The following is a 25,742-nucleotide window of genomic DNA, read 5'->3' on the forward strand; positions in this document are numbered from 1 at the left end:
TAGGTAAATGATGGATGGATGGATGGATGGATGGATGGATAGATAGATAGATAGATAGATAGATAGATAGATAGATAGATAGACAGATCCCCTATTATAATTGTTTACAGCATAAAACTAGTGTGTTTGCATTACACAATGTAAGCCATCCTGCATCTTCGGAGAAGGGCAGAATATAAATTCAAATAATAATAATAATAAAAAACTAGTGAGAGAGGAGGGGAGGGGGGAGGCAGGGAGAGAGAGTCATCTGTTCGAAATGGGCAGCCATAGAAATTGAATAAGCAAACAGACAAATAAATAAATATTCTTTTTAAAAAACTGAGAAATAAAATACACGGTCTGTGCAGTCCGCCCTCAAATTCTAATAGGAAATAGACTGGGAGGGTCTTTTGAGAGGTTCAAGGTTGCCATGAGAGAGGACTTGGTTTGAACCTCAACTTTTACAGTGGGGAGGGGTAAGGGAGGGAGAGATGGCTTAACCTCATCTATGGACTCCTATTCTATCCAACCTCACCGCTCAGTGATTATTGGATCTGAAAAGCTTCCCAACCCGATATTTTATCTCATGCCAGATCATTGTGCTGATGAGAGTTTCTATGCTCTTGACTTCTCACTGACCAAAGTGGAAGATAGTTAAGGCTGGTAATTAGTTAGTTAGTTAGTTAGTTAGTTAGCTAGTTAGTTGGTTGGTTAATTCGTTAGTCCAAAAATGCCAGGGAATTTCTAGACGCCTGGCACTCTTGACAAATCAGCCATCAACAGACACATAGATATTAACAACATTTACAGACTATGCAAAAGAGACAATCAACCAGCCTCAAAGAGAAAAAGACTCCAGCACTTCTCCACCGCTAATCAGCAACCAGATCAGCATAGATTAACTCCACGGTCAACATCAGACCAACAATATCCCAGTCAAGAAGCTCCCAAAGAAGCCAACAGCAAACAGCCCAACCAAAGAATCTCTAAGACCCCCAAACCCACACAGACAGGCAAGGCACCAGAATGTAAACTGATAGCAAACAGCACTCCTTGCTAGCACTGATGATATTACCTAGTTGGGTAATGAAACGTTTGCAAGAAAACAAGCAAGCTCAGAGAGCACCAAAGACCCCATAGTCGTTCTCCTCCTCCTCCTCCTCCTCCTCCTCCTCTCCACAAACACCTCTCCCTTCTAGCCCTGATGATGTTACCTAGTTGGGTAATGAAACAGCTGCAAGAAAAGAAGCCAACTCAGAGAGCACCAAGGATCTCTCATGTCAGCCCTGAGCTACAAATATTGTCCTTTATTGGTTAGTTAGTTAGTTAGTTAGTTAGCTAGTTAGTTAGTTAGTTAAATGTCTATGGAGATTTTCAGTCATCCAGGTCCATAGCTGTCCCAAATGTGCTTTTTCAAAAGGTAACTGGACTTTGTTTACTCCCGAAGATGTGTCGCTTCTCATCCAAGAAGCTTCTTCAGTTCTAAAGAAGAAGCAGAACCGAAGAAGAACTGAAGAAGCTTCGTGGATGAGAAGCGAAATGTCTTCAAGGAAAAACAAAGCCCAGTGGCTAATCTAGAGAAAAGAAGAATTAGGGGTGACATGATAGCAGTATTCTAATACTTGAGGGGGGCTGCCACAAAGAAGAATGGGTCAGATTATTCTCCAAAGCACCAGAGGGCAGGACAAGAAACAATGGATGGAAACTAATCAAAGAGAGAAGCAAACTGGAATTAACTTCCTAACAGTGAGGATAATTAACCAGTGGAACAGCTTGCCTTCAGAAATTATGGGTGCTTCATCACTGGAGGTTTTTAAGAAAAAAATGGACAGCCACTTGTTTGAAATGGTATAGGGTCTCCTGCTTAAGCAGAGGGCTGGACTAGAAGACCTCCAAGGCCCCTTCCAGACCTATTCTATTCAAAGTTAATTAGTTACTTTTATTACCGTCGACAACCAGATCTTAGATGAATTCATGGTTTGGGTTTTTGAGAGAACACCCGAGTCCCAAATGCGTCTTGAACAATTACGCTTCTTTTTTGCTTTCATCCAAAATAAATGTTAAGAAATTGGAACCCTGAACGAAACAAAATGAACATCTAAAGGAGCTTCATAGCCAAAAAGCCCGGGGACCATAAGACATTTTTCAGTTCACAGCAGAACAACAGATGATCAGCCATATAACAAAATGTCAGCGAACAAGTGGCCACTAAGGGCTTTCTGCAAACACCTCTTTTTTTTTTTCTCCTGGACTAATTCACCACTCAGCTCCCTACCTAGAAAAGAACATTTTTTAAACCAAAATAATATTGTGTGGGGGTTTTTGTTTTTTTTTTGTATGCTTTTCAACTCCCAGAATCCCCCAGCCAGAATAGTGGCTGGGGAATTCTGGAAGTTGAAGTCTTCCAGGCTTAAAGTTGCCAAAGGTTGGAGACCCTTGACTTAAAGCATCAGCTGCCTCTAAAACAGATTTCCCCGTATCAGTGGGATACAGGTAGTCCTTGACTTACGACCACAACTGAGCCCAAAATTTCTGTTGTTGAGCGAGACAATTGGTTAAGTGAGTTTGGCCCCGTGTTACGACGTTTCTTGACGCAGTCATTAAGGGAATCCCTGCAGTTGTTTTTTTCCAGGGCAAAATTTTTTATTTTCCATAATAATTCCCACAATTTGACCAGTACATACAATCACTTGTACATACAAACACAGTACATACAATCACAGACCATACAATCACTTATCCAACAATTGATCCTATACTCAAATTATACTCCATCAGGGCTGCTCGACCGCCACTCCCTCCCTTAATCCTTTCTACCCTTCTCATCCTTCTTCGACTTTCCCCACCATCCTTCTCCTCGCTTTCCTACTTCCCAACCTCTTTGCCACTTCTCACTACCATCCTTTCTAACCCTCTATCTTCTCCTTCTTCTTCTCATCCTATCCTTTCTTCTCCCTCCCTTCTTTCCTACCTACCTACCTGCCTACCTACTTTCTTCCTTCTTTACTCCTCTTTCCTTACCCTTTCCCTTCGGGAGTGGTTACCGAGCAGTCCCGACTTTACACCATTCCAACTTGTTTAATTCTACCATTATTCCTGTACAATGGCAATCAATCAACTTATAATCTTCCCCTTCCCCCCCCTCATTCCCCCCCCCCGAGACTTCCCAGAACAGAATACAGGGTATTGTAACTAACAAACATAATCTAAAATATAACATAAAACATATTCCATTTCACACCATCACACTATCAATTCCCTTCTTTCTTAAACTCTAATACATAGCAATTCCTAACTTCACTCAAAAACTAATTGATATTTTTTAATCTGAAACTTATTTTGAATATAATCAATCCACTTCCTCCATTCCAAAATAGATTTTTCTTGTGTACAGAATCCCTGCAGTTGTTAAGTTAGTCACGCGGTTGTTAAGTGAAACCGGCGGTTGTTAAGTGAAACTGGCTTCCCCATTGACTTTGCTGGCCAGAAGGTCACAAAAGGGGATCAACCTTGCAACCGTCATAAATACGAGTCGGTGACAAAGCATCTGAATTTTGATGACGCGACCACTGGGAATGCTGCAACAGTCATAAGAGTGAAAAACGGTCATATAAGTCACTTTTTCCAGTCCCATTGAAACTTCACACCATCGCTAAATAAACTATTGTAAATTGTGAACTACCTGTACTTAAAAGGACAATATAATAATAATAATAACAATGATGATGATGATGATGATATCAGAGTTGGAAGGGACCTTGGAGGTCTTCTAGTCCAACCCCCTGCCCAGGCAGGAAACCCTACACCATTTCAGACAAATGGCTATCCAACATTTTCTTAAAAATTTCCAGTGTTGGAGCATTTACAACTTCTGCAGGCAAGTTGTTCCACTGATTAATTGTTCTGTCAGGAAATTTCTCCTTAGTTCTAGGTTGCTTCTCTCCTTGATTAGTTTCCACCCATTGCTTCTTGTTCTACCCTCAGGTGCATTGGAGAATAGTTTGATTTCCTCTTCTTTGTGGCAACCCCTGAGATATCGGATCATGTCACCCCTAGTCCTTGTTTTCATTAAACTAGGCATACTGAGTTCCTGCAACCGTTCTTCGTATGTTTTAGCCTCCAGTCCGCTAATCATCTTGGTTGCTCTTCTCTGCACTCTTTCTAGAGTCTTAACATCTTTTTTACATCGTGGCGACCAAAACGGATGCAGGATTCCAAGTGTGGCCTTACCAAGGCATTATAAAGTGATATTAACACTTCACGTGATCTTGATTCTATCCCTCTGTTTATGCAGTCCAGAATTGTGTTGGCTTTTTTGGCAGCTGCTGCACACGGATGGCTCATATCTAAATGGTTGTCCACTAGGACTCCAAGATCCCTCTCACAGTTACGCTATTGAGCAAGGTACCTGTGCATTTTGTTTTTTTGGTCTAAATGTAGAACCTTACTTTTTTCACTGTTGAATTTCATTTTGTTAGATAGTGCCCAATGTTCAAGTCTGTCAAGATCTATCTGTATCTTGAGCCTATCTTCTGGAGTGTTGGCTATATATTTCAACGTAAAGTACGAAAACATTACAATTTTCTACCAGGCGGTTCATACCACTGTACCAGGCCGCCTTCATTTTCCAGTTGAAAAAGAAGATTTGATCCATCTCATAAATGTAAACGTCTACCTCTGACAATCATATACCAACCAAGTCACAGCGATCGTACAATTCTACCATCAGAAATCTCTGCCCTTTTTTCTCCCGAAATAAAGATGATTTCTGCCTCTGCGTTATCACTTTGCAAACTCCCTCTGTCTGAATGTAATGCTAGAGATTAACACAGGCACGGAGAATGCATAAAATCTATTTGGTGGCTTGAGAAGAGAATTTGTTGGCAGGACGATGGCATAAAGCTGCAAAGGTTTAAATTATCTGTTCCATGTTAAGCACGTTACACAATATTTTCTGATCCTGTTTTTAAGCCTGATTTGCGCCCAGTGGAATAATGTAGGAATACCACAGCAGGTTTTATCTGTTAATCGTTTTGATCTGCTGTGTTTTTTACAATGGATCTTTTAAGGTTTTCCAATGTTTTTATGTTGTAAGCTACCCAGGGTTGTTGGATATGAAAGGAGCAGCAAATACATTTGAGGGAGGGAGGGAGGGAGGGAAAGACATGATGATAATGTTAGATGAATGGATGGATATAATGATGAAATAGATATAGATAGATAGATAGATAGATAGATAGATAGATAGATAGATAGATAGATAGATAGATAGATAGATAGACTGTAGACAGATAGACAGATGGATAGGTAGATAGATATGATGATAATGATAAAGAAGATAGATAGATAAATAGATAGATAGATAGATAGATAGATAGATAGATAGATAGATGATAGATAGATAGATAGATAGATAGACTGTAGACAGATAGACAGATGGATAGGTAGATAGATATGATGATAATGATAAAGAAGATAGATAGATAAATAGATAGATAGATAGATAGATAGATAGATAGATGATAGATAGATAGATAGATAGATAGATAGATAGATAGATAGATAGATAGATAGATAGACTGTAGACTGTAGACTGTAGACAGATAGACAGATAGACAGATAGACAGATGGATAGGTAGATAGATATGATGATAATGATAAAGAAGATAGATAGATAGATAGATAGATAGATAGATAGATAGATAGATAGATAGATGATAGATAGATAGATAGATAGATGATAGATAGATAGATGATGGATGATAGAATGAAGAAATAGATAGATAGATAGATAGATAGATAGATAGATAGACAGATATATAGATGATAGATAGATAGATAGATAGATAGATAGATAGATAGATAGATAGATAGATAGATAGATAGGATGGATGAAAGATGGATGGATGGATATGATGAAGAAATAGATAGATAGATAGATAGATAGATAGATAGATAGATAGATAGATAGATAGATAGATATACTGTAGACAGATAGACAGATGGATAGGTAGATAGATATGATGATAATGATGAAGAAGATAGATAGATAGATAGATAGATAGATAGATAGATAGATAGATAGATGATAGATAGATAGATGATAGATGGATGGATGGATGGATATAATGAAGAGATAGATAGATAGATAGATAGATAGATAGATAGATAGATAGATAGATAGATGATAGATAGATAGATGATGGATAATAGATGGATGGATGGATATGATGAAGAGATAGATAGATAGATAGATAGATAGATAGATAGATAGATAGATAGATAGATATACTGTAGACAGATAGACAGATGGATAGGTAGATAGAGAGATATGATGATAATGATTAAGATAGATAGATAGATAGATAGATAGATAGATAGATAGATAGATAGATAGATAGATAGATAGACTGTAGACAGATAGACAGATAGACAGATGGATAGGTAGATAGATATGATGATAATGATAAAGAAGATAGATAGATAAATAGATAGATAGATAGATGAATGAATGAATAGATAGATGATAGATAGATAGATAGATAGATAGATAGATAGATAGATAGATAGATGAATGAATGAATGATAGATAGATGATGATAGATAGATAGATAGATAGATAGATAGGATGGATGAAAGATGGATGGATATGATGAAGATAGATAGATAGATAGATAGATAGATAGATAGATAGACAGATAGATAGATGAATAGATAGACAGATAGACAGATGGATAGGTAGATAGATATGATGATAATGATAAAGAAGATAGATAGATAGATAGATAGATAGATAGATAGATAGATAGATAGATAGATGATAGATAGATAGATAGATAGATAGATAGATAGATAGATGATGGATGATAGAATGAAGAAATAGATAGATAGATAGACAGATATATAGATGATAGATAGATAGATAGATAGATAGATAGATAGATAGATAGATAGATAGATAGATAGGATGAATGAAAGATGGATGGATGGATATGATGAAGAAATAGATAGATAGATAGATAGATAGATAGATAGATAGATAGATAGATAGATAGATAGATAGATAGATAGATATACTGTAGACAGATAGACAGATGGATAGGTAGATAGATATGATGATAATGATGAAGAAGATAGATAGATAGATAGATAGATAGATAGATAGATAGATAGATAGATGATAGATAGATAGATAGATGATAGATGGATGGATGGATATAATGAAGAGATAGATAGATAGATAGATAGATAGATAGATAGATAGATAGATAGATAGATAGATGATAGATAGATAGATGATGGATAATAGATGGATGGATGGATATGATGAAGAGATAGATAGATAGATAGATAGATAGATAGATAGATAGATAGATAGATAGATAGATAGATATACTGTAGACAGATAGACAGATGGATAGGTAGATAGAGAGATATGATGATAATGATTAAGATAGATAGATAGATAGATAGATAGATGATTAAGAGTTCAGCTTTTCCATGCTTTCCAATTCTGCAATATAGTTATCTAGGATTTTTTAAATTACGTATAACATGGTATATATTATGGACAACTAGAAAGGATTTTTTTGTGGGGAAATAACATTCAAGACCAGGGATTTTTTTTCTTTCATTCCTCCTCCACTTTTTTCTTTAGTCTTAGCTTTAAATTGGGGGTGGTGGGAAAATGGCTCCTTCGGTGTTTAATGTGTTGGTAACTGACTCCAGCAACTTAAATGGGTGATTTTTGACTTTAGCAGACTTGAGTATCGTTTTCATCCCTGAACACCTGTCATTTGCCGAATATACCATAGTAGTGTTGTTGTTGTTTTTTAATTTATAGCCATCAGTAAACTGCAAAACAAAAGTCCTTCTGTCTCGTGCATATCTGAAGCAGCGAGGAACAGCAGATCTGATTAAATTGCAAGAAGGCTTTACAAGGAGACAGGAGAACTGCATTTTAACTACCTGCATGCCTGAATGAGTCATTTAAGAATAGAGAAGGGAAGGGAAGGGAAGGGAAGGGAAGGGAAGGGAGGACAGGACAGGACAGGACAGGACAGGACAGGACAGGACAGGACAGGAAAATAGAATAGAATAGAATAGAATAGAATAGAATAGAATAGAATAAAAAGAATAGAATAGAATAGAATAGAATAGAATAGAATAGAATAGGGAACAGAACAGAGCAGAATAGAATAAAATAGAATAAGGAAAAGAACTGAACAGAACAAGGAACAGAGCAGAGCAGAGCAGAAGAGAACAGAATAAGGAACAGAACAGAACAAGGAACAGAACAGAGCAGAACAGAACAAGAACAAGAACAAGAACAGAACAGAACAAGGAACAGAACAGAGCAAAGCAGAGCAGAGCAGAACAGAACAGAACAGAACAGAACAGAACAGAACAGAACAAGAACAAGAACAAGAACAAGGAACAGAACAAGGAACAGAGCAGAACAGAACAGAACAGAATAAGGAACAGAACAGAACAAGGAACAGAACAAGGAACAGAACAGAGCAGAACAGAACAAGAACAAGAACAGAACAGAACAGAACAAGGAACAGAGCAGAGCAGAGCAGAGCAGAGCAGAACAGAACAGAAAAGAACAAGAACAAGAACAAGAAACAGAGCAGAGCAGAGCAGAACAGAACAGAACAGAACAGAACAAGAACAAGAACAAGAACAAGGAACAGAACAAGGAACAGAGCAGAACAGAGTAGAACAGAATAAGGAACAGAACAGAACAAGAACAAGAACAAGAAACAGAGCAGAGCAGAGCAGAACAGAACAGAACAAGAACAAGAACAGAATAGAACAAGGAACAGAGCAGAGCAGAGCAGAGCAGAACAGAACAGAACAAGGAACAGAACAGAACAGAACAGAATAAAAAAGAATAGAACAGAACAGAATAGAATAACAGAGTTGGAAGGGACCTTGGAGGTCTTCTAGTCCAACCCCCTGCTTAGGCCGGAAAGAGGCTAGGAAAGATGCAGAGGATCCCCACAGGAGAATATGCAGTTTGGATTCTGATGTCAGACAGCTGTAGAGGTAGTCCTTGACTTAAAATCATTCTCACTTCTTCTGTATACAAGCAGTCCTTGATTTATGACCACAATTGAGCACATGACATGTCCCTTGCTGAACAACCATTCAGTGAATTTTGCCCCATTTTTACAACCTTTCTTGCCCAGGTTTGTAAAGTGAATCACTGCAACTGTTAAGTTAGCAACATGGTTGTTGCTCTTGGAGGCGGCCATATAAATTTCTCCTGCCTATTTCTTCATTTCTTTCTACGTTCAAGGCATGCCACAATGCTGAGAGCATGGTCATTTTTCCTCTAGCTTTCGTTCCAATTTCTGGATTAATTTAGTGTCTTTTAGGAGAAATCAGAACTGTTCAGCAGCCAACGGTCTCATTAAACCCCTGGGACAAAGGGAAACATTACCTTCTGTAATCCTTGACTTACAACCAGGGGTGAAATGCTCCCGGTTCGGACCGGATCGGGCGATCCAGTAGCAATGGGGGCGGGTAGTTTGGAGAATCGGTAGCAAAAATCCCTGTCCCACCCTCACCGCCCATGCCTCGCTGTTCCTCTTCTCTGTCCCTGAAGCTCTCGGTGGTGATATAGCTACAAATGGCCTTAAATGACTGCCGCGGCACTTCAAAGGGCTGCGCTACAGCTGATCAGCGCTATAGGCGGCTAGTAGACTGGTGCCTCTATTTTTAAAGAAGGTAGACCGGTGCCTCCCCAAAAAAAGGCAATTAGTAGACCGGTGCCTCCCAAAAAAAGGCAATTAGTAGATTGGTGCCTCTATTTTTAAAGAAGGTAGACCGGTGCCCCCCCCAAAAAAGGCAATTAGTAGACCGGTGCCTCCCAAAAAAAGGCAATTAGTAGATTGGTGCCTCTATTTTTAAAGAAGGTAGACCGGTGCCTTCCAAAAAAAGGCAATTAGTAGACCGGTGCCTCTATTTTTAAAGAAGGTAGACCGATGCCTCCCAAAAAAAGGCAATTAGTAGACCGGTGCCTCTATTTTTAAAGAAGGTAGACCAGTGCGCTCCCAAGTTTTGTATACTTTATTTTTTATTATTATTTATTATTATTGGCCACGCCCACTGGGTCACCTGACTGCCAAGCCATCCCCACCAATTAAGCCACGCCCACGGAACTGGTAGGGAAAATTTTTAATTTCGCCCCTGCTTACAACCATTCATTTAAGGACCATTCAAAGTTACAACGGCCCTGCAAGAAACGACGTACGTCCATTTTTCACACTTACGACCATTGCAACATCCCCAGGGTCACGTGATCAAAATTCATACGCTTGGCAACTGACTCATATTTATGACAGTTGCAGTGTCCCGGGGTCATGTGATCCTCTTTTTACGCCCGTCTGACAAGCAAAGCCAAGGGGGAAGCCAGATTCCCTAAAGAACCCAGCTGCGGTGATTCACTTAACGGCCGTGGCAAGAAAGGATTGTAAAATGGGGCACCATTCACTGAGCAACTCTCTCGCTTAGCGACATAAATTTTGGGCTCAGTTGCTGGTCGTAAGTTCGAGGATGACCTGTATTTATTCGAAAGATGTCTCTGACAATGAAATGCCTCTAATTGGTCGTGTTTTGTGCATGTGTGAAGAGGATCAGGAGCTAAAGGTCTCTTTGAAGTGTCTGATAGGCGTAAAAAAAGGAAAAAGAAAATCAAGGCTGCATCGATAGACAGAATTTCACATCCCAGCAAGTCTTTGCAGAGCTCAATTACTGTCTCGGCTGGATCTCGTTTCCAGTGCTGTGTCCAGTTTGGGAGATCACAGGTCTTAAGAACGGATTCTGACAAACTGAAGCCGATGCAGCGAATGGGAAGAATAAATTCCACAGTTGGTTTTGGAATTGATTTTGAATTATTTTTTTAATTTCTCCTGGTGGAAGAAGAAGCTAGGGAGAATAGTTTTAGGCTGTAAACAATTAGAATAGGGCATTTTCTCTTCTCCCTCCCTCCCTCTCTCTCTTTCTCTCACTAGTTTTATGCTGTAAACAATTATAATAGGGTATTTATCTATCTATCTGACTATCTATGTATCTTTACAATCTCTCATTTTTCTATCTCTATTATCTTTCATTTATCCGTCTCTGTCTCTTCTCTGTCTCTGTCTCTTCTCTGTGTCTCTGTCTCTTCTGTCTCTGTCTCTCTTCTCTCTTTCCGTGTCTCTGTCTCTGTCTCTTCTCTGTCTCTGTCTCTTCTGTGTCTCTGTGTCTCTGTCTCTTCTGTCTCTGTCTCTCTTCTCTCTTTCCGTGTCTCTTTCTCTGTCTCTTCTCTGTCTCTGTCTCTTCTGTGTCTCTGTGTCTCTGTCTCTTCTCTGTCTCTGTGTCTCTGTGTCTCTATCTCTCTCTCTCTCTGTCTCTGTCTCTTCTCTGTCTCTGTCTCTTCTCTGTCTCTGTCTCTGTCTCTTCTCTGTCTCTGTGTCTCTGTCTCTGTCTCTTCTCTGTCTCTTCTGTCTCTGTCTCTTCTCTGTCTCTTCTCTCTGTCTCTTCTCTCTGTCTCTCTGTCTCTTCTCTGTCTCTTCTCTGTCTCTGTCTCTTCTCTGTCTCTGTCTCTGTCTCTCTCTCTTCTCTGTCTCCGTGTCTTCTCTGTCTCTTTGTCTCTATCTCTCTCTCTCCATGTCTCTGTCTCTTTTCTCTCTCTTTCTCTGTCTCTGTCTCTGTCTCTGTCTCTGTTTCTGTCTCTCTCTCTATGTCTCTGTCTCTTCTCTGTCTCTGTGTCTCTGTCTCTGTGTCTCTGTCTCTTCTCTGTCTCTGGGTCTCTGTCTCTGGGTCTCTGTCTCTTCTCTGTCTCTGTGTCTCTGTCTCTGTCTCTGTCTCTTCTCTGTCTCTGTCTCTTCTCTGTCTCTGTGTCTCTGTCTCTGTCTCTGTCTCTTCTCTGTCTCCGTGTCTTCTCTGTCTCTTTGTCTCTATCTCTTCTCTCCATGTCTCTGTCTCTTCTCTTTCTCTGTCTCTGTCTCTGTCTCTCTGTCTCTGTCTCTGTCTCTATGTCTCTGTCTCTTCTCTGTCTCTGTGTCTCTGTCTCTGTGTCTCTGTCTCTTCTCTGTCTCTGTGTCTCTGTCTCTGGGTCTCTGGGTCTCTGTCTCTTCTCTGTCTCTGTGTCTCTGTCTCTGTCTCTGTCTCTTCTCTGTCTCTCTCTTCTCTGTCTCTGTGTCTCTGTCTCTGTGTCTCTGTCTCTTCTCTGTCTCTGTCTCTTCTCTGTCTCTGTGTCTCTGTCTCTCTTCTCTCTTTCCGTGTCTCTTTCTCTGTCTCTTCTCTGTCTCTGTCTCTTCTGTGTCTCTGTGTCTCTGTCTCTGTCTCGTCTCTGTCTCTGTCTCTTCTGTGTCTCTGTGTCTCTATCTCTGTCTCTTCTCTGTCTCTGTGTCTCTGTCTCTTCTCTGTCTCTGTCTCTGTCTCTTCTCTGTCTCCGTGTCTTCTCTGTCTCTTTGTCTCTATCTCTTCTCTCTCCATGTCTCTGTCTCTTCTCTGTCTCTGTCTCTTCTCTGTCTCTGTGTCTCTGTCTCTTCTCTGTCTCTGTGTCTCTGTCTCTGTCTCTTCTCTGTCTCTGTCTCTTCTCTGTCTCTGTGTCTCTGTCTCTTCTCTGTCTCTTCTCTGTCTCTGTCTCTTCTCTGTCTCTGTGTCTCTGTCTCTTCTCTGTCTCTGTGTCTCTGTCTCTTCTCTGTCTCTGTGTCTCTGTCTCTGTCTCTTCTCTGTCTCTGTCTCTTCTCTGTCTCTGTGTCTCTGTCTCTCTGTCTCTGTGTCTCTGTCTCTGTCTCTCTCTCTGTCTCTCTCTGTCTCTGTCTCTGTCTCTGTGTCTCTGTCTCTGTCTCTTCTGTCTCTGTCTCTTCTCTGTCTCTTCTGTCTCTCTCTGTCTCTGTCTCTTCTCTGTCTCTGTGTCTCTGTCTCTGTCTCTTCTGTCTCTGTGTCTTCTGTCTCTTTGTCTCTATCTCTCTCTCTCCATGTCTCTGTCTCTTCTCTCTTCTCTCTCTCTCTCTGTCTCTGTCTCTTCTGTCTCTGTCTCTGTCTCTATGTCTCTGTCTCTTCTCTGTCTCTGTGTCTCTGTCTCTGTGTCTCTGTCTCTTCTCTGTCTCTGGGTCTCTGTCTCTGGGTCTCTGTCTCTTCTCTGTCTCTGTGTCTCTGTCTCTGTCTCTGTCTCTTCTCTGTCTCTGTCTCTTCTCTGTCTCTGTGTCTCTGTCTCTGTCTCTGTCTCTCTGTCTCCGTGTCTTCTGTCTCTTTGTCTCTATCTCTTCTCTCCATGTCTCTGTCTCTTCTCTCTCTGTCTCTGTCTCTGTCTCTTCTCTGTCTCTGTCTCTGTCTCTATGTCTCTGTCTCTTCTCTGTCTCTGTGTCTCTGTCTCTGTGTCTCTGTCTCTTCTCTGTCTCTGTGTCTCTGTCTCTGGGTCTCTGGGTCTCTGTCTCTTCTCTGTCTCTGTGTCTCTGTCTCTGTCTCTGTCTCTTCTCTGTCTCTGTCTCTTCTCTGTCTCTGTGTCTCTGTCTCTGTGTCTCTGTCTCTTCTCTGTCTCTGTCTCTTCTCTGTCTCTGTGTCTCTGTCTCTGTCTCTTCTCTGTCTCCGTGTCTCTGTCTCTTCTGTGTCTCTGTCTCTGTTTCTTCTCTGTCTCTGCCTCTGCCTCTGCCTCTCTCTGTGTCTCTGTCTGTGTCTCTTCTCTACCTCTGCGTCTCTGCCTCTTTCTCTGCCTGTGTCTCTGTCTGTCTGTCTGTCTGTCTGTCTGTCTATCTATCTATCTATCTATCTATCTATCTATCTATCTATCTATCTATCTATCTTTTATTTATCTATATTGCTTCTCTCCCATTCCTCTCCCCCCTTCTCTCTCTAGCTAGTTTTATGCTGCAAACAATTATAATAGGGGATCTATCTGTCTATCTGTCTTTGTCTGTCTGTCTGCCTAGCTAGCTAGCTATCTCTATAATCTCTCTTTCTTTCATCTATCTATCTATCTATCTATCTATCTACCTACCTACCTACCTATCTACCTATCATCTCATCTTTATCCCACGTTTATTGTTTTATGCTGGCAAACATACCTAATATACCTTCCTTCTTCCTTCTCCTCTTTTCTCCACAACAACAACCCTTTGAGGTGAGTTGGGCTGAGAGAGAGAGAGAGAGTGACTGTCCCAGAGTCACTCTTTAGGCGTTCTTGCCTAAAGAGGAACTAGAACTCACATTCTCCTGGCAGTTGGCCTAAAATCACCCAGTTGACTTTCATTCCTAAGGCAGGACTGGAACTCACCATCTTTTCTTGATTGACTCAAAGTCATGCAGCCAGCTTTCATGCCCAAGGCAGGACTCGAACTCACAGTCTCTTGGTGATTGGCCCAACATCACCCTACCGGTTTAGATGCCTAAGATGGATTGGAACTCACAGTCTCTTGGTGACTGGCTCAAAGTTATTCAGCTGGTTTTTGCGCCTAAGGTGGGACTCGAACTCACTGCCTCCTGCTTTTTAGCTTGGTGCCTTAACCATTAGAGCAAACCATTTGTCTGAAGTGGTGTAGTTTCCTGCCTAAGCACCAGAGGTGGGTTTCAGCAGGTTCTGACCAGTTCTGGAGAGCCGGTAGCGGAAATTTTGAGTAGTTCGGAGAACCGGTAGTAAAAATTCTGACTAGCTCCGCCCCCATCTATTCTCTGCCTCCTGAGTCCCAGCCAATCAGGAAGAAATGGGGATTTTGCAGTACCTTCCCCTGGAATGTGGTAGGAATGGAGATTTTACAGTATCCTTACCTTACAGTATCCACCCACAGAACCAGTAGTAAAAAAAATTGAAACCCACCACTGCTAAGCAGGGGGTTGGACTAGAAGACCTCTAAGGACCCTTCCAACTCTGTTATTCTATTCTAAACTGAACTGACTGTGCAAGCACCTTTCAGGTTCCTGAGCAGGCAGCCATGGCCTCTTGCCGTGGATTCCATTACCTTCCTCCTTTTCTGCCTCTTCCCTCTCTAAAGCAATCCATTTTCTACCTTCCATGAGCTTAATAATAATAACAACAGAGTTGGAAGGGACCTTGGAGGCCTTCTAGTCCAACCCCCTGCCCAGGCAGGAAACCCTACACCATCTCAGTCAGATGGTTATCCAACATTTTCTTAAAAATTTCCAGTGTTGGAGCATTCACAACTTCTGAAGGCAAGTCGTTCCACTGATTAATTGTTCTGACTGTCAGGAAATGTCTCCTTAGTTCTAAGTTGCTTCTTTCCTTGATCAGTTTCCACCCATTGCTTCTTGTTCTACCCTCAGGTGCTTTGGAGAACAGCCCGACTCCCTCTTCTTTGTGGCAACCCCTGAGATATTGGAACACAGCTATCATGTCTCCCCTAGTCCTTCTTTTCATTAAACTAGACAGACCCAGTTCCTGCAACCGTTCTTCATATGTTTTAGCCTCCAGTCCCCTAATCATCTTTGTTGCTCTTCTCTGCACTCTTTCTAGAATCTCAACATCTTTTTTACATTGCAGTGACCAAAACTGAATGCAGTATTCCAAGTGTGGCCTTACCAAGGCATTATAAAGTGGCACTAACACTTCACGTGATCTTGATTCTATCCCCCTATTTATGCAGCCCAGAATAAGCCCAGCTTACTCGGTTCATCTCCAGAACATTTTTTTCCCATTCCTCTCTTCTCCTCCTGACATTTAATTTTTATTTTTTTGAAGAATAGGAATAAAGTTGGTGGTTGTTTTTTTTTTTTTTATTCTTCTGCAAAAACCTACCTTGCCCGGGGGGGGGGGGGGGGGAAGGGTTCTAACAAACCTGAGGAGACAAACCGGAGCATACCTGGACTCTTTCAAGGTCTGCCACAGAGAAAAAGGTATGGACTTACTCTCCATAGCATCCAAGAGAAAGACAAAAAATCAATAGATAGAAGCTTTATAGAGGGAGAGCAAAACTTGAAACAAGAAGAAATTTTGGTGAGAGTCATGGAAGATCCTATCTTATGGAATGGAATGGAATGGAATGGAATGGAATGGAATGGAATGGAATGGAATGGAATGGAACAGAATAGAGAACGGAATGGAAGGGAATGGAATGGAACGGAATGGAATAGAAGAGAATAGAAGAGAAGAGAAGAGAATGGACTGGACTGGACTGGGCTGGGCTGGGCTGGGCTGGGCTGGGCTGGGCTGGGCTGGGCTGGGCTGGGCTGGGCTGGGCTGGGCTAGGCTAGGCTAGGCTAGGCTAGAATAGGCTAGGCTAGGCTAGGCTAGGCTAGGCTAGACTAGACTAGACTAGACTAGACTAGACTAGACTAGACTAGACTAGACTAGACTAGACTAGACTAGACTAGACTAGAATAGAATAGAATAGAATAGAATAGAATAGAATAGAATAGAATAGAATAGAATAGAATAGAATGGGACTTTGGAGGTCTTCTAGTCTAATCCCCTGCCCAGGCAGGAAACCCTACTACACCATCTCAGACAGATGGTTATCCGACATTTTCTTAAAAATTTCCAGTGTTGGAGCATTCACAACTTCTGGAGGCAAGTTGTTCCACTGATTAATTGTTCTAACTATCAGGAAATTTCTAACTGATTAATTGTTCTAACTGTCAGATTGCTTCTCTCCTTGATTAGTTTCCACCCATTGCTTCTTGTCCTGTCCTCAGGTGCTTTGGAGAATAGCTTCTCCGTCTTCTTTGTGGCAGCCCCTGAGATATTGAAACACTGCTATCGTGTCTCCCCTAATCCTTCTTTTCATCAAACTAGACATTCCCAATTCCAGTCACTGGAATTTTTCAATCAAAATCTGGACTCAACTGTCAATTTTCTAGGATCATTTGAGGCTTCCTCACCAGAACAGGGCTGGATTAGAATGGGGCCCACTCCCCTTTCAATCCAATGATTACCAACAGAAGAAAATATTTGTGGGTCAGGGTTGAACTGTGAGATTCTTGATGTTCTCTGAGCTTGGTTGTTTTCTCGCAGATGTTTCACTACCTGATAATGTCACATCATCAGTGAAAACCCCACTCCCCTCTAGGGCTGATGACGTTACCTAGTTGGGTAATGAAATGTCTCCAAGCTCAGAGGTGACCAAGGATCCCACAATTTTATCCTTCAATCTTCTGCAAAAATAGTGCCACCTTAGCTAGCTAAGAGCCCATGTTTGCTTCTCCTGTACAGAATTGGCCAATCTTGTGATCTAGATTCAGGGGTCTCCAACCTTGGCAACTTTAAGGCTGGAGGACTTCAACTCCCAGAATTCCCCAGCCAGCTTTGCTGGCTGGGGGGTTCTGGGAGTTGGAAGTCCTCCAGCCTTAAAGTTGCCAAGGTTGGAGACCCCTGATCTAGAGCCAATCTAGCATAACAAGTAGCAACCTGGAAACCATGAATTCAAATCCTGTTTCAGGTGGCTTTCCTAGGAAAAAGATATTCTGGTGAGAGAGATGCGTTCTGAGGATGGACTCCACCATGAGTCCAAAAACTCAGAAGATTAAAGCTGTGGTCCTGGTGACCAACCCATGATTGGATTCTGCAGAAAAAGAGAGCCAGTTTGATCTTGTGGTTAAGGCACCAAGCTAGAAAGCAGGAAACTGCTCAAGTTCAGGTCCCACCATTGCCATGAAAGCCACCTAGGTGACTTTGGGCCAATCACCAGGAGACGGTGAGTTCTAGTCCCGCCTTAGGCATGAAAGCCAGCTGGGTGACTTTGGGCCAATCGCCAGGAGACTGTGAGTTCTAGTCCCGCCTTAGGCATCAAAGCCAGCTGGGTGACTTTGGGCCAATCACCAGAAGAAGGTGAGTTCTAGTCCTGCCTCAGATATGAAAGCCATCTGGGTGACTTTGGGCCAATCACCAGGAGACGGTGAGTTCTAGTCCCGCCTCAGATATGAAAGCCAGCTGGGTGACTTTGGGCCAATCACCAGGAGACGGTGAGTTCTAGTCCCGCCTTGGGCATGAAAGCCAGCTGGGTGACTTTGGGCCAATCACCAGAAGAAGGTGAGTTCTAGTCCCACCTTGGGCATGAAAGCCAGCTGGGTGACTTTGGGCCAATCACTAGGAGACGGTGAGTTCTAGTCCCACCTTGGGCATGAAAGCCAGCTGGGTGACTTTGGGCCAATCGCCAGAAGACGGTGAGTTCTAGTCCCACCTTGGGCATGAAAGCCAGCTGAGTTACTTTGGGCCAATCACCAGGAGACGGTGAGTTCTAATCCCACTTTGGACATGAAAGCCAGCTGGGTGACTTTGGTCCAATCACTCTCTGCCTAACCCCCCTCACAAGGTTGCTGTTTTGGGGGTGGGGGAAGAGAATTGTGTGTGTTCACCACCTTGACTTATTTGTAGAAATAATAAAGGTGGGATATAAATAAATGCAGGGGGGGGAAAGAAATAAAAGATTGCCAAAAAAAATATATGATGTGCACCTGTCACTTGGAGTCAATCCTGACTTGAAGACCTCAAAAAAATCCAACCAAGAACCTGATGGCAATCTGGGTTGTCAGCCTACATTGCAAGTCATGAAGTTTGAAAAATTTCAACAAAAGAGAATGTTTGTAGCCCAGGGTTGGGATGGGAAGGGAAGGAAAAAGGAAAGGAAAAGTAAGGAAAGGGAGGGAAGGGAAGGGAAGGGAAGGGAGGGAGGGAGGGAGGAGGAGGAAGGAAGGGAAGGAAAGGAAAAGGAGAGGGAGGGAGGGAGAGAGGAAGAAGGAAGGAACAGAAGGGAAGGGAGGAGGAGGGAGGGAGGAAGGAAGGAAGGAAGGGAAGGAAGGAAAGGAAAGGAAAGGAAAGGAAAGGGAGGGAGGGAGGGAGGAAAGGAAGGAAGGAAGGAAGGAAAGGAAAGGAAAGGAAAGGAAAGGAAAGGAAAGGAAAGGAAAGGAAAGGAAAGGAAAGGAAAGGGAGGGAGGAGAGAGGAAGAAGGAAGGAACAGAAGGGAAGGGAGGAGGAGGGAGGAAGGGAAGGAAGGAAAGGAAAGGAAAGGGAGGAGGGAGGGAGGAGGGAGAGGAAGAAGGAAGGAACAGAAGGAAGGAAGGGAAGGGAGGGAGGGAGGGAAGGAAAGGTAAGGAAAGGGAGGGAAGGAAGGGAGGGAGGAGGGAGGAGGGAGGAACAGAACGAAAGGGAAAGGAATGGAAAGGAAGAGGAAAGGAGCAAATCCAGAGTTCTATGGGGGGGAAGCTTGTCCATTTGCACTTGCACTTGCACTTCCAACATGCAAACAGACAGTGAGAGACAACGACAGACGAACCCAAGTGAGCGAATGAATAAGGGAAAAAGAGTTGATGGACATGGTATCACAGGTTTCAAGGACTCTGATCCTAGCAAAGCCTCCAAAAGACTCTTCTTCTGCAAAAAAAAATAAAAATAAATTTCACACGGCTCCACAAAATTGAATAAACGATGAGATTTTAATCTAGAACAAGATCTTTTTCAGAGCACCTGGCTAGCCAGGTGTGGTTTCTTGCGCCCAAAGCAATGCAGCCGACTTGCCTCCAGTACTTGTGGGTGGTTCCATCACTGGAGGCTTTTAAGAAGAGACTGGACCCCCATTTGTCTGGAATGGTCTAGGGCTGGGGGTCTGCAAACTTGGCTCTTTTAAGTCTTGTGGACTTCAACTCCCAGAGTTCCTCAGCTGGCCATTATCAACAATATGCATATTATGATTACTACTATGTTTATTAGGTTTTTGTTATTCAAAATGGATTGTAATCAGGCAACACGCTGCTCATATAGATATTGAGTTTTTTATGTTTATACACACACACACATATCAGTAAGCCTCTGTGGCTCAGACTGGTAAGACAGTCTGTTATTAACAGCAGCTGCTTGCAATTACTGCAGGTTCAAGTCCCACCAGGCCCAAGGTTGACTCAGCCTTCCATCCTTTATAAGGTAGGTAAAATGAGGACCCAGATTGTTGGGGGCAATAAGTTGACTTTGTATATAATATACAAATGGATGAAGACTATTGCTTGACATAGTGTAAGCCGCCCTGAGTCTTCGGAGAAGGGCGGGATATAAATGCAAATAAAAAAAATAAATATATAAATTTAGCACAAAATAGTTTGTCGTGAAAGCGATTGCCTGTGTGGGCTCCTGGATTGGGGCTGAAAGGTGAAAGGGAAGCAGTATGTTCCCTCCCATATTTGGGTAGACCAAGATACTTCGATAGGAAAAAAAACAACACAGCATTTAATCTTTCCCCTGGTACAGCTGACAAAGCGAGGAGAACCTGTGGCTTAGAGGTTAATACCAGTGGTGGGATTCAAATAATTTAACAACCGGTTCTCTGCCTAATGACCATCTGGGTAGGCGTGGCTCGGTGGTCATGTGACTGTGTGGGCATGGCCAACTCAACGTCACTCACGTCGATGGGCGCTTTGCCTTAGCTGTTACAATGTAATTAGGATTAACCAAGAGGCAGTTTCTGTAAGCAGGGCAATAAAGATAAGGCTAGAAACACCAAAATGTTTCCTTCCTGCCTACCTTACAGGATTAGCCCTGTAAAGTGGGGGGGGGAAAAATGAAATTTCTTCCAACAACTGGTTCTCTGAACTGCTTAAAAAGTTAAAAACCAGTTCTCCTGAATAGATACGAACTGGCTGAATCCCACCACTGGTTAATACATCTGCCTAATACGCAAGCAAGCCCAGGTTCGAATCCCAGAAGGGTATAGCTAGCTGGTGAGAGCTAAATAGCTTGAAATAGAACTATACTAGTCTCCCTTTATTTCTTTGTCAGTAAATACAAATTTAATGCAAAATAGTTTGTTGTGAAAGCAGCTGCCTCTGAGGGCTCCTGGATTGGGGTTGAAAGGCGAAAGGGAAGCAGTATGCTCCCTCCCATATTTGGGTAGACCAAGATACTTCGATAGGAAAAAAAACAACACAGCATTTAATCTTTCCCCTGGTACAGCTGACAAAGCGAGGAGAACCTGTGGCTTAGAGGTTAATACCAGTGGTGGGATTCAAATAATTTAACAACCGGTTCTCTGCCTAATGACCATCTGGGTAGGCGTGGCTCGGTGGTCATGTGACTGTGGGCATGGCCAACTCAACGTCACTCACGCCGATGGGCGCTTGCCTTAGCTGTTACAATGTAATTAGGATTAACCAAGAGGCAGTTTCTGTAAGCAGGGCAATAAAGATAAGGCTAGAAACACCAAAATGTTTCCTTCCTGCCTACCTTACAGGATTAGCCCTGTAAAGTGGGGGGGGGAAAAATGAAATTTCTTCCAACAACTGGTTCTCTGAACTGCTTAAAAAGTTAAAAACCAGTTCTCCTGAATAGATACGAACTGGCTGAATCCCACCACTGGTTAATACATCTGCCTAATACGCAAGCAAGCCCAGGTTCGAATCCCAGAAGGGTATAGCTAGCTGGTGAGAGCTAAATAGCTTGAAATAGAACTATACTAGTCTCCCTTTATTTCTTTGTCAGTAAATACAAATTTAATGCAAAATAGTTTGTTGTGAAAGCAGCTGCCTCTGAGGGCTCCTGGATTGGGGTTGAAAGGCGAAAGGGAAGCAGTATGCTCCCTCCCATATCTGGGTAGACCAGGTTGCTTCTATAGGAAAAAAACAAAACAAAAACCCATATACATACATATATATATATATATATATATAAACATATATTTTTTAAAAAGAAACTGCTGAAGAGCCATCAGCAAATAGCCTAACCAAAGAATCTCTAAGACCGCTTCCACCCACACAGACAGCCAAGTCACCAGAATATAAATGGAGAGCAAACCCCACTCCTTTCTAGCACTGATGGTATTACCTAGCTGGGTCATGAAATGTCTGCAAGGGAGCCACCAAATTCAGAGAGCACCGAAGAGGTCTCATTTCAACCCTGAGCTACAAATATTTTCCTTTATTGGTATTCAAACCTTCCTTGATGTTCTGTTTTAGGGGATCCTGTGCACAGAAATCTCCCCATTGAACTTGTTTGGGATTTCATTTTTTTAAGTCCACATGGATCCAGACCTAGTGTTTAGAATAGAATAGAATAGAATAGAATAGAATAGAATAGAATAGAATAGAATAGAATAGAATAGAATAGAATAGAATAGAATAGAATAGAATAGGGAGTGGAGTGGAGTGGAGTGGAGTGGAGTGGAGTGGAATGGAATGGAATGCAATGGAAGAATAGAATAGAATGGAATTGAAGAATAAGAATAGAATAGAATAGAATAGAATAGAATAGAATAGAATAGAATAGAATAGAATAGAAGAATGGAACGGAATGGAACAGAATAGAAGAATAGAATAGAATAGAATAGAATAGAATAGAATAGAATAGAATAGAATAGAATAGAGAATTGAGTGGAGTGGAGTGGAGGAGTGGAATGGAATAGAATAGAATAGAATAGAATAGAATAGAATAGAATAGAATAGAATAGAATAGAATAGAATAGAATAGAATAGAAGAATGGAATGGAATGGAATGGAATGGAATGGAATGGAATGGAATGGAATGGAACGGAATAGAAGAATAGAATAGAATAGAATAGAATAGAATAGAATAGAATAGAGAATTGAGTGGAGTGAGTGGAGTGGGTGGAATGGAATGGAATGGAATAGAATAGAATAGAATAGAATAGAATAGAATAGAATAGAATAGAATAGAATAGAATAGAATAGGGAGTGGAGTGGAGTGGAGTGGAGTGGAGTGGAGTGGAATGGAATGGAATGCAATGGAAGAATAGAATAGAATGGAATTGAAGAATAAGAATAGAATAGAATAGAATAGAATAGAATAGAATAGAATAGAATAGAATAGAATAGAATAGAAGAATGGAACGGAATGGAACAGAATAGAAGAATAGAATAGAATAGAATAGAATAGAATAGAATAGAATAGAATAGAATAGAATAGAATAGAGAATTGAGTGGAGTGGAGTGGAGTGGAATGGAATAGAATAAAATAGAATAGAATAGAATAGAATAGAATAGAATAGAATAGAATAGAATAGAATAGAATAGAATAGAATAGAAGAATGGAATGGAATGGAATGGAATGGAATGGAATGGAATGGAATGGAATGGAATGGAACGGAATAGAAGAATAGAATAGAATAGAATAGAATAGAATAGAATAGAATAGAGAATTGAGTGGAGTGGAGTGGAGTGGAGTGGAATGGAATGGAATGGAATAGAATAGAATAGAATAGAATAGAATAGAATAGAATAGAATAGAATAGAATAGAATAGAATAGAGAATTGAGTGGAGTGGAGTGGAGTGGAGTGAAATGGAATGGAATGGAACGCAATGCAATGGAAAAATAGAATAGAATGGAATGGAAGAATAGAATAGAATAGAATAGAATAGAATAGAATAGAATAGAATAGAATAGAATAGGGAGTGGAGTGGAGTGGAGTGGAGTGGAGTGGAGTGGAATGGAATGGAATGCAATGGAAGAATAGAATAGAATGGAATTGAAGAATAAGAATAGAATAGAATAGAATAGAATAGAATAGAATAGAATAGAATAGAATAGAATAGAATAGAAGAATGGAATAGAATAGAATAGAAGAATAGAATAGAATAGAATAGAATAGAATAGAATAGAATAGAATAGAATAGAAGAATAGAATAGAGAATTGAGTGGAGTGGAGTGGAGTGGAATGGAATAGAATAAAATAGAATAGAATAGAATAGAATAGAATAGAATAGAATAGAATAGAATAGAATAGAATAGAATAGAATAGAATAGAAGAATGGAATGGAATGGAATGGAATGGAATGGAATGGAATGGAATGGAATGGAATGGAACGGAATAGAAGAATAGAATAGAATAGAATAGAATAGAATAGAATAGAATAGAGAATTGAGTGGAGTGGAGTGGAGTGGAGTGGAATGGAATGGAATGGAATAGAATAGAATAGAATAGAATAGAATAGAATAGAATAGAATAGAATAGAATATGGAGTGGAGTGGAGTGGAATGGAATGGAATGGAATGGAATAGAATAGAATAGAATAGAATAGAATAGAATAGAATAGAATAGAATAGAATATGGAGTGGAGTGGAGTGGAGTGGAGTGGAATGGAATGGAATGGAATAGAATAGAATAGAATAGAATAGAATAGAATAGAATAGAATAGAATAGAATAGAATAGAGAATTGAGTGGAGTGGAGTGGAGTGGAGTGGAATGGAATGGAATGGAATAGAAGAATAGAATAGAATAGAATAGAATAGAATAGAATAGAATAGAGAATTGAGTGGAGTGGAATGGAATGGAATGGAATGGAATAGAATAGAATAGAATAGAATAGAATAGAATAGAATAGAATAGAATAGAATAGAATAGAATAGAATAGAATAGAATAGAATAGAATAGAGAATTGAGTGGAGTGGAGTGGAGTGGAGTGAAATGGAATGGAATGGAACGCAATGCAATGGAAAAATAGAATAGAATGGAATGGAAGAATAGAATAGAATAGAATAGAATAGAATAGAATAGAATAGAATAGAATAGAATAGAATAGAATAGAATAGAGAATTGAGTGGAGTGGAGTGGAGTGGAATGGAAGAATAGAATAGAATAGGATAGGATAGGATAGGATAGGATAGGATAGGATAGAATAGGATAGAATAGGATAGAATAGGATAGAATAGGAGAATGGAATGGAATGGAAGACTAGACTAGACTAGACTAGACTAGACTAGACTAGAATAGAATAGACTAGACTAGACTAGAATAGAATAGAATAGAATAGAATAGAATAGAATTTTTATTGGCCAAGAGTGGTTGGACACACAAGGAATTTGTCTTGGTGCATAGGCTCTCTGTGTACATAAAAGAAAGAAAACATAGGTTCATATTTCTACTTGCTCCAGCCATGCCTCCGATTATTTCCATTGGGTTGGAATGACCATTATTTCTTGAGAAATCTCCCCACCTGCCATCCACTGCCTCTAAACGCCCCCCCGCTCAGCCGTGAGAGAAAAGAACTTTGCACATGGACCGGGGCGCCCTTGTCTTTGCAGTTGCTCTACCCTGAATACAAATTCTCCGGCAAGAAAAATATCCCCAAAGCAAAAAAAAATGAGCGTGTGTGTCCTCGCTTTGAGAAGACACTCCTGCTCACCGGGAGATTCATCCCACATGGGGGCGCGTGCTCACCTGATGATCACATACATGACCGAGCAGTTGCCCACGAGTCCCACGATGCAGACGATGGAGTAGACAATCACAATGGTGACCTTGATCCTCATGGGAAGGAACCCGTCGGTGGTTCGGTTGTGGAACCAGTCGCCCAGGCTGAAATTCCAGAGGGATGAGTCATTCGCCAGCCTGGACATATACAGGACATCCCCAACTTGAGTGTGGAAAAAGGGATCCATCCTGAATGTGGAGGGGTCCCCGAGCTCTGGAGTGAGGAAGGAGAGAGAGAGAGATGGAGAGAGGAGGAGGAGGAGAAAGGGAAGAGGAAAAGGAGGAGAAAGAAAGAAGAAGAAGGGGAAAGGGAAGGGGAAAGGGAGGAAGAGGTAAGGGTAAAAGAGGAAGAGAAGGGGAAGGGAAGAAGAAGAAGAAGAGGAGGAGGAGGAAGAGGAGATGGAGGAGGAGGTGCAGGAAGAGGAGGAGGAGGAGGAAGAAGAAGAAGGAGAAGGAGAAGGAGAAGGAGAAGGAGAAGGAGGAGGAGAAGAAGAAGAAGAAGAAGAAGAAGAAGAAGAAGAAGAAGAAGAAGAAGAAGAAGAAGAAGAAGAAGAAGAAGAAGAAGAAGAAGAAGAATTAAAACGGTTTGTGATACAACAAATCAATTTTCACACACCCTGAC

At 41.2% G+C, this 25,742-nt stretch overlaps 1 protein-coding gene across 1 annotated transcript in view; it reads right to left on the reverse strand.

Moving 5' to 3' along the window:
* Positions 1 to 25,308, reverse strand: part of OPRL1 (opioid related nociceptin receptor 1) — a 64,218-nt gene extending 38,910 nt beyond the window's left edge. Inside the window, exon 1 of the mRNA XM_058174577.1 lies at positions 25,088 to 25,308. Coding sequence (XP_058030560.1) covers positions 25,088 to 25,308 — 221 coding nt within the window. The remainder of the gene's footprint in view (positions 1 to 25,087) is intronic.
* Between the last annotated feature and the right edge of the window lie 434 nt (positions 25,309 to 25,742).

Source organism: Ahaetulla prasina, chromosome 3 (genome assembly GCF_028640845.1).
Source record: "Ahaetulla prasina isolate Xishuangbanna chromosome 3, ASM2864084v1, whole genome shotgun sequence".
NCBI classification, from domain to species: domain Eukaryota; kingdom Metazoa; phylum Chordata; class Lepidosauria; order Squamata; family Colubridae; genus Ahaetulla; species Ahaetulla prasina.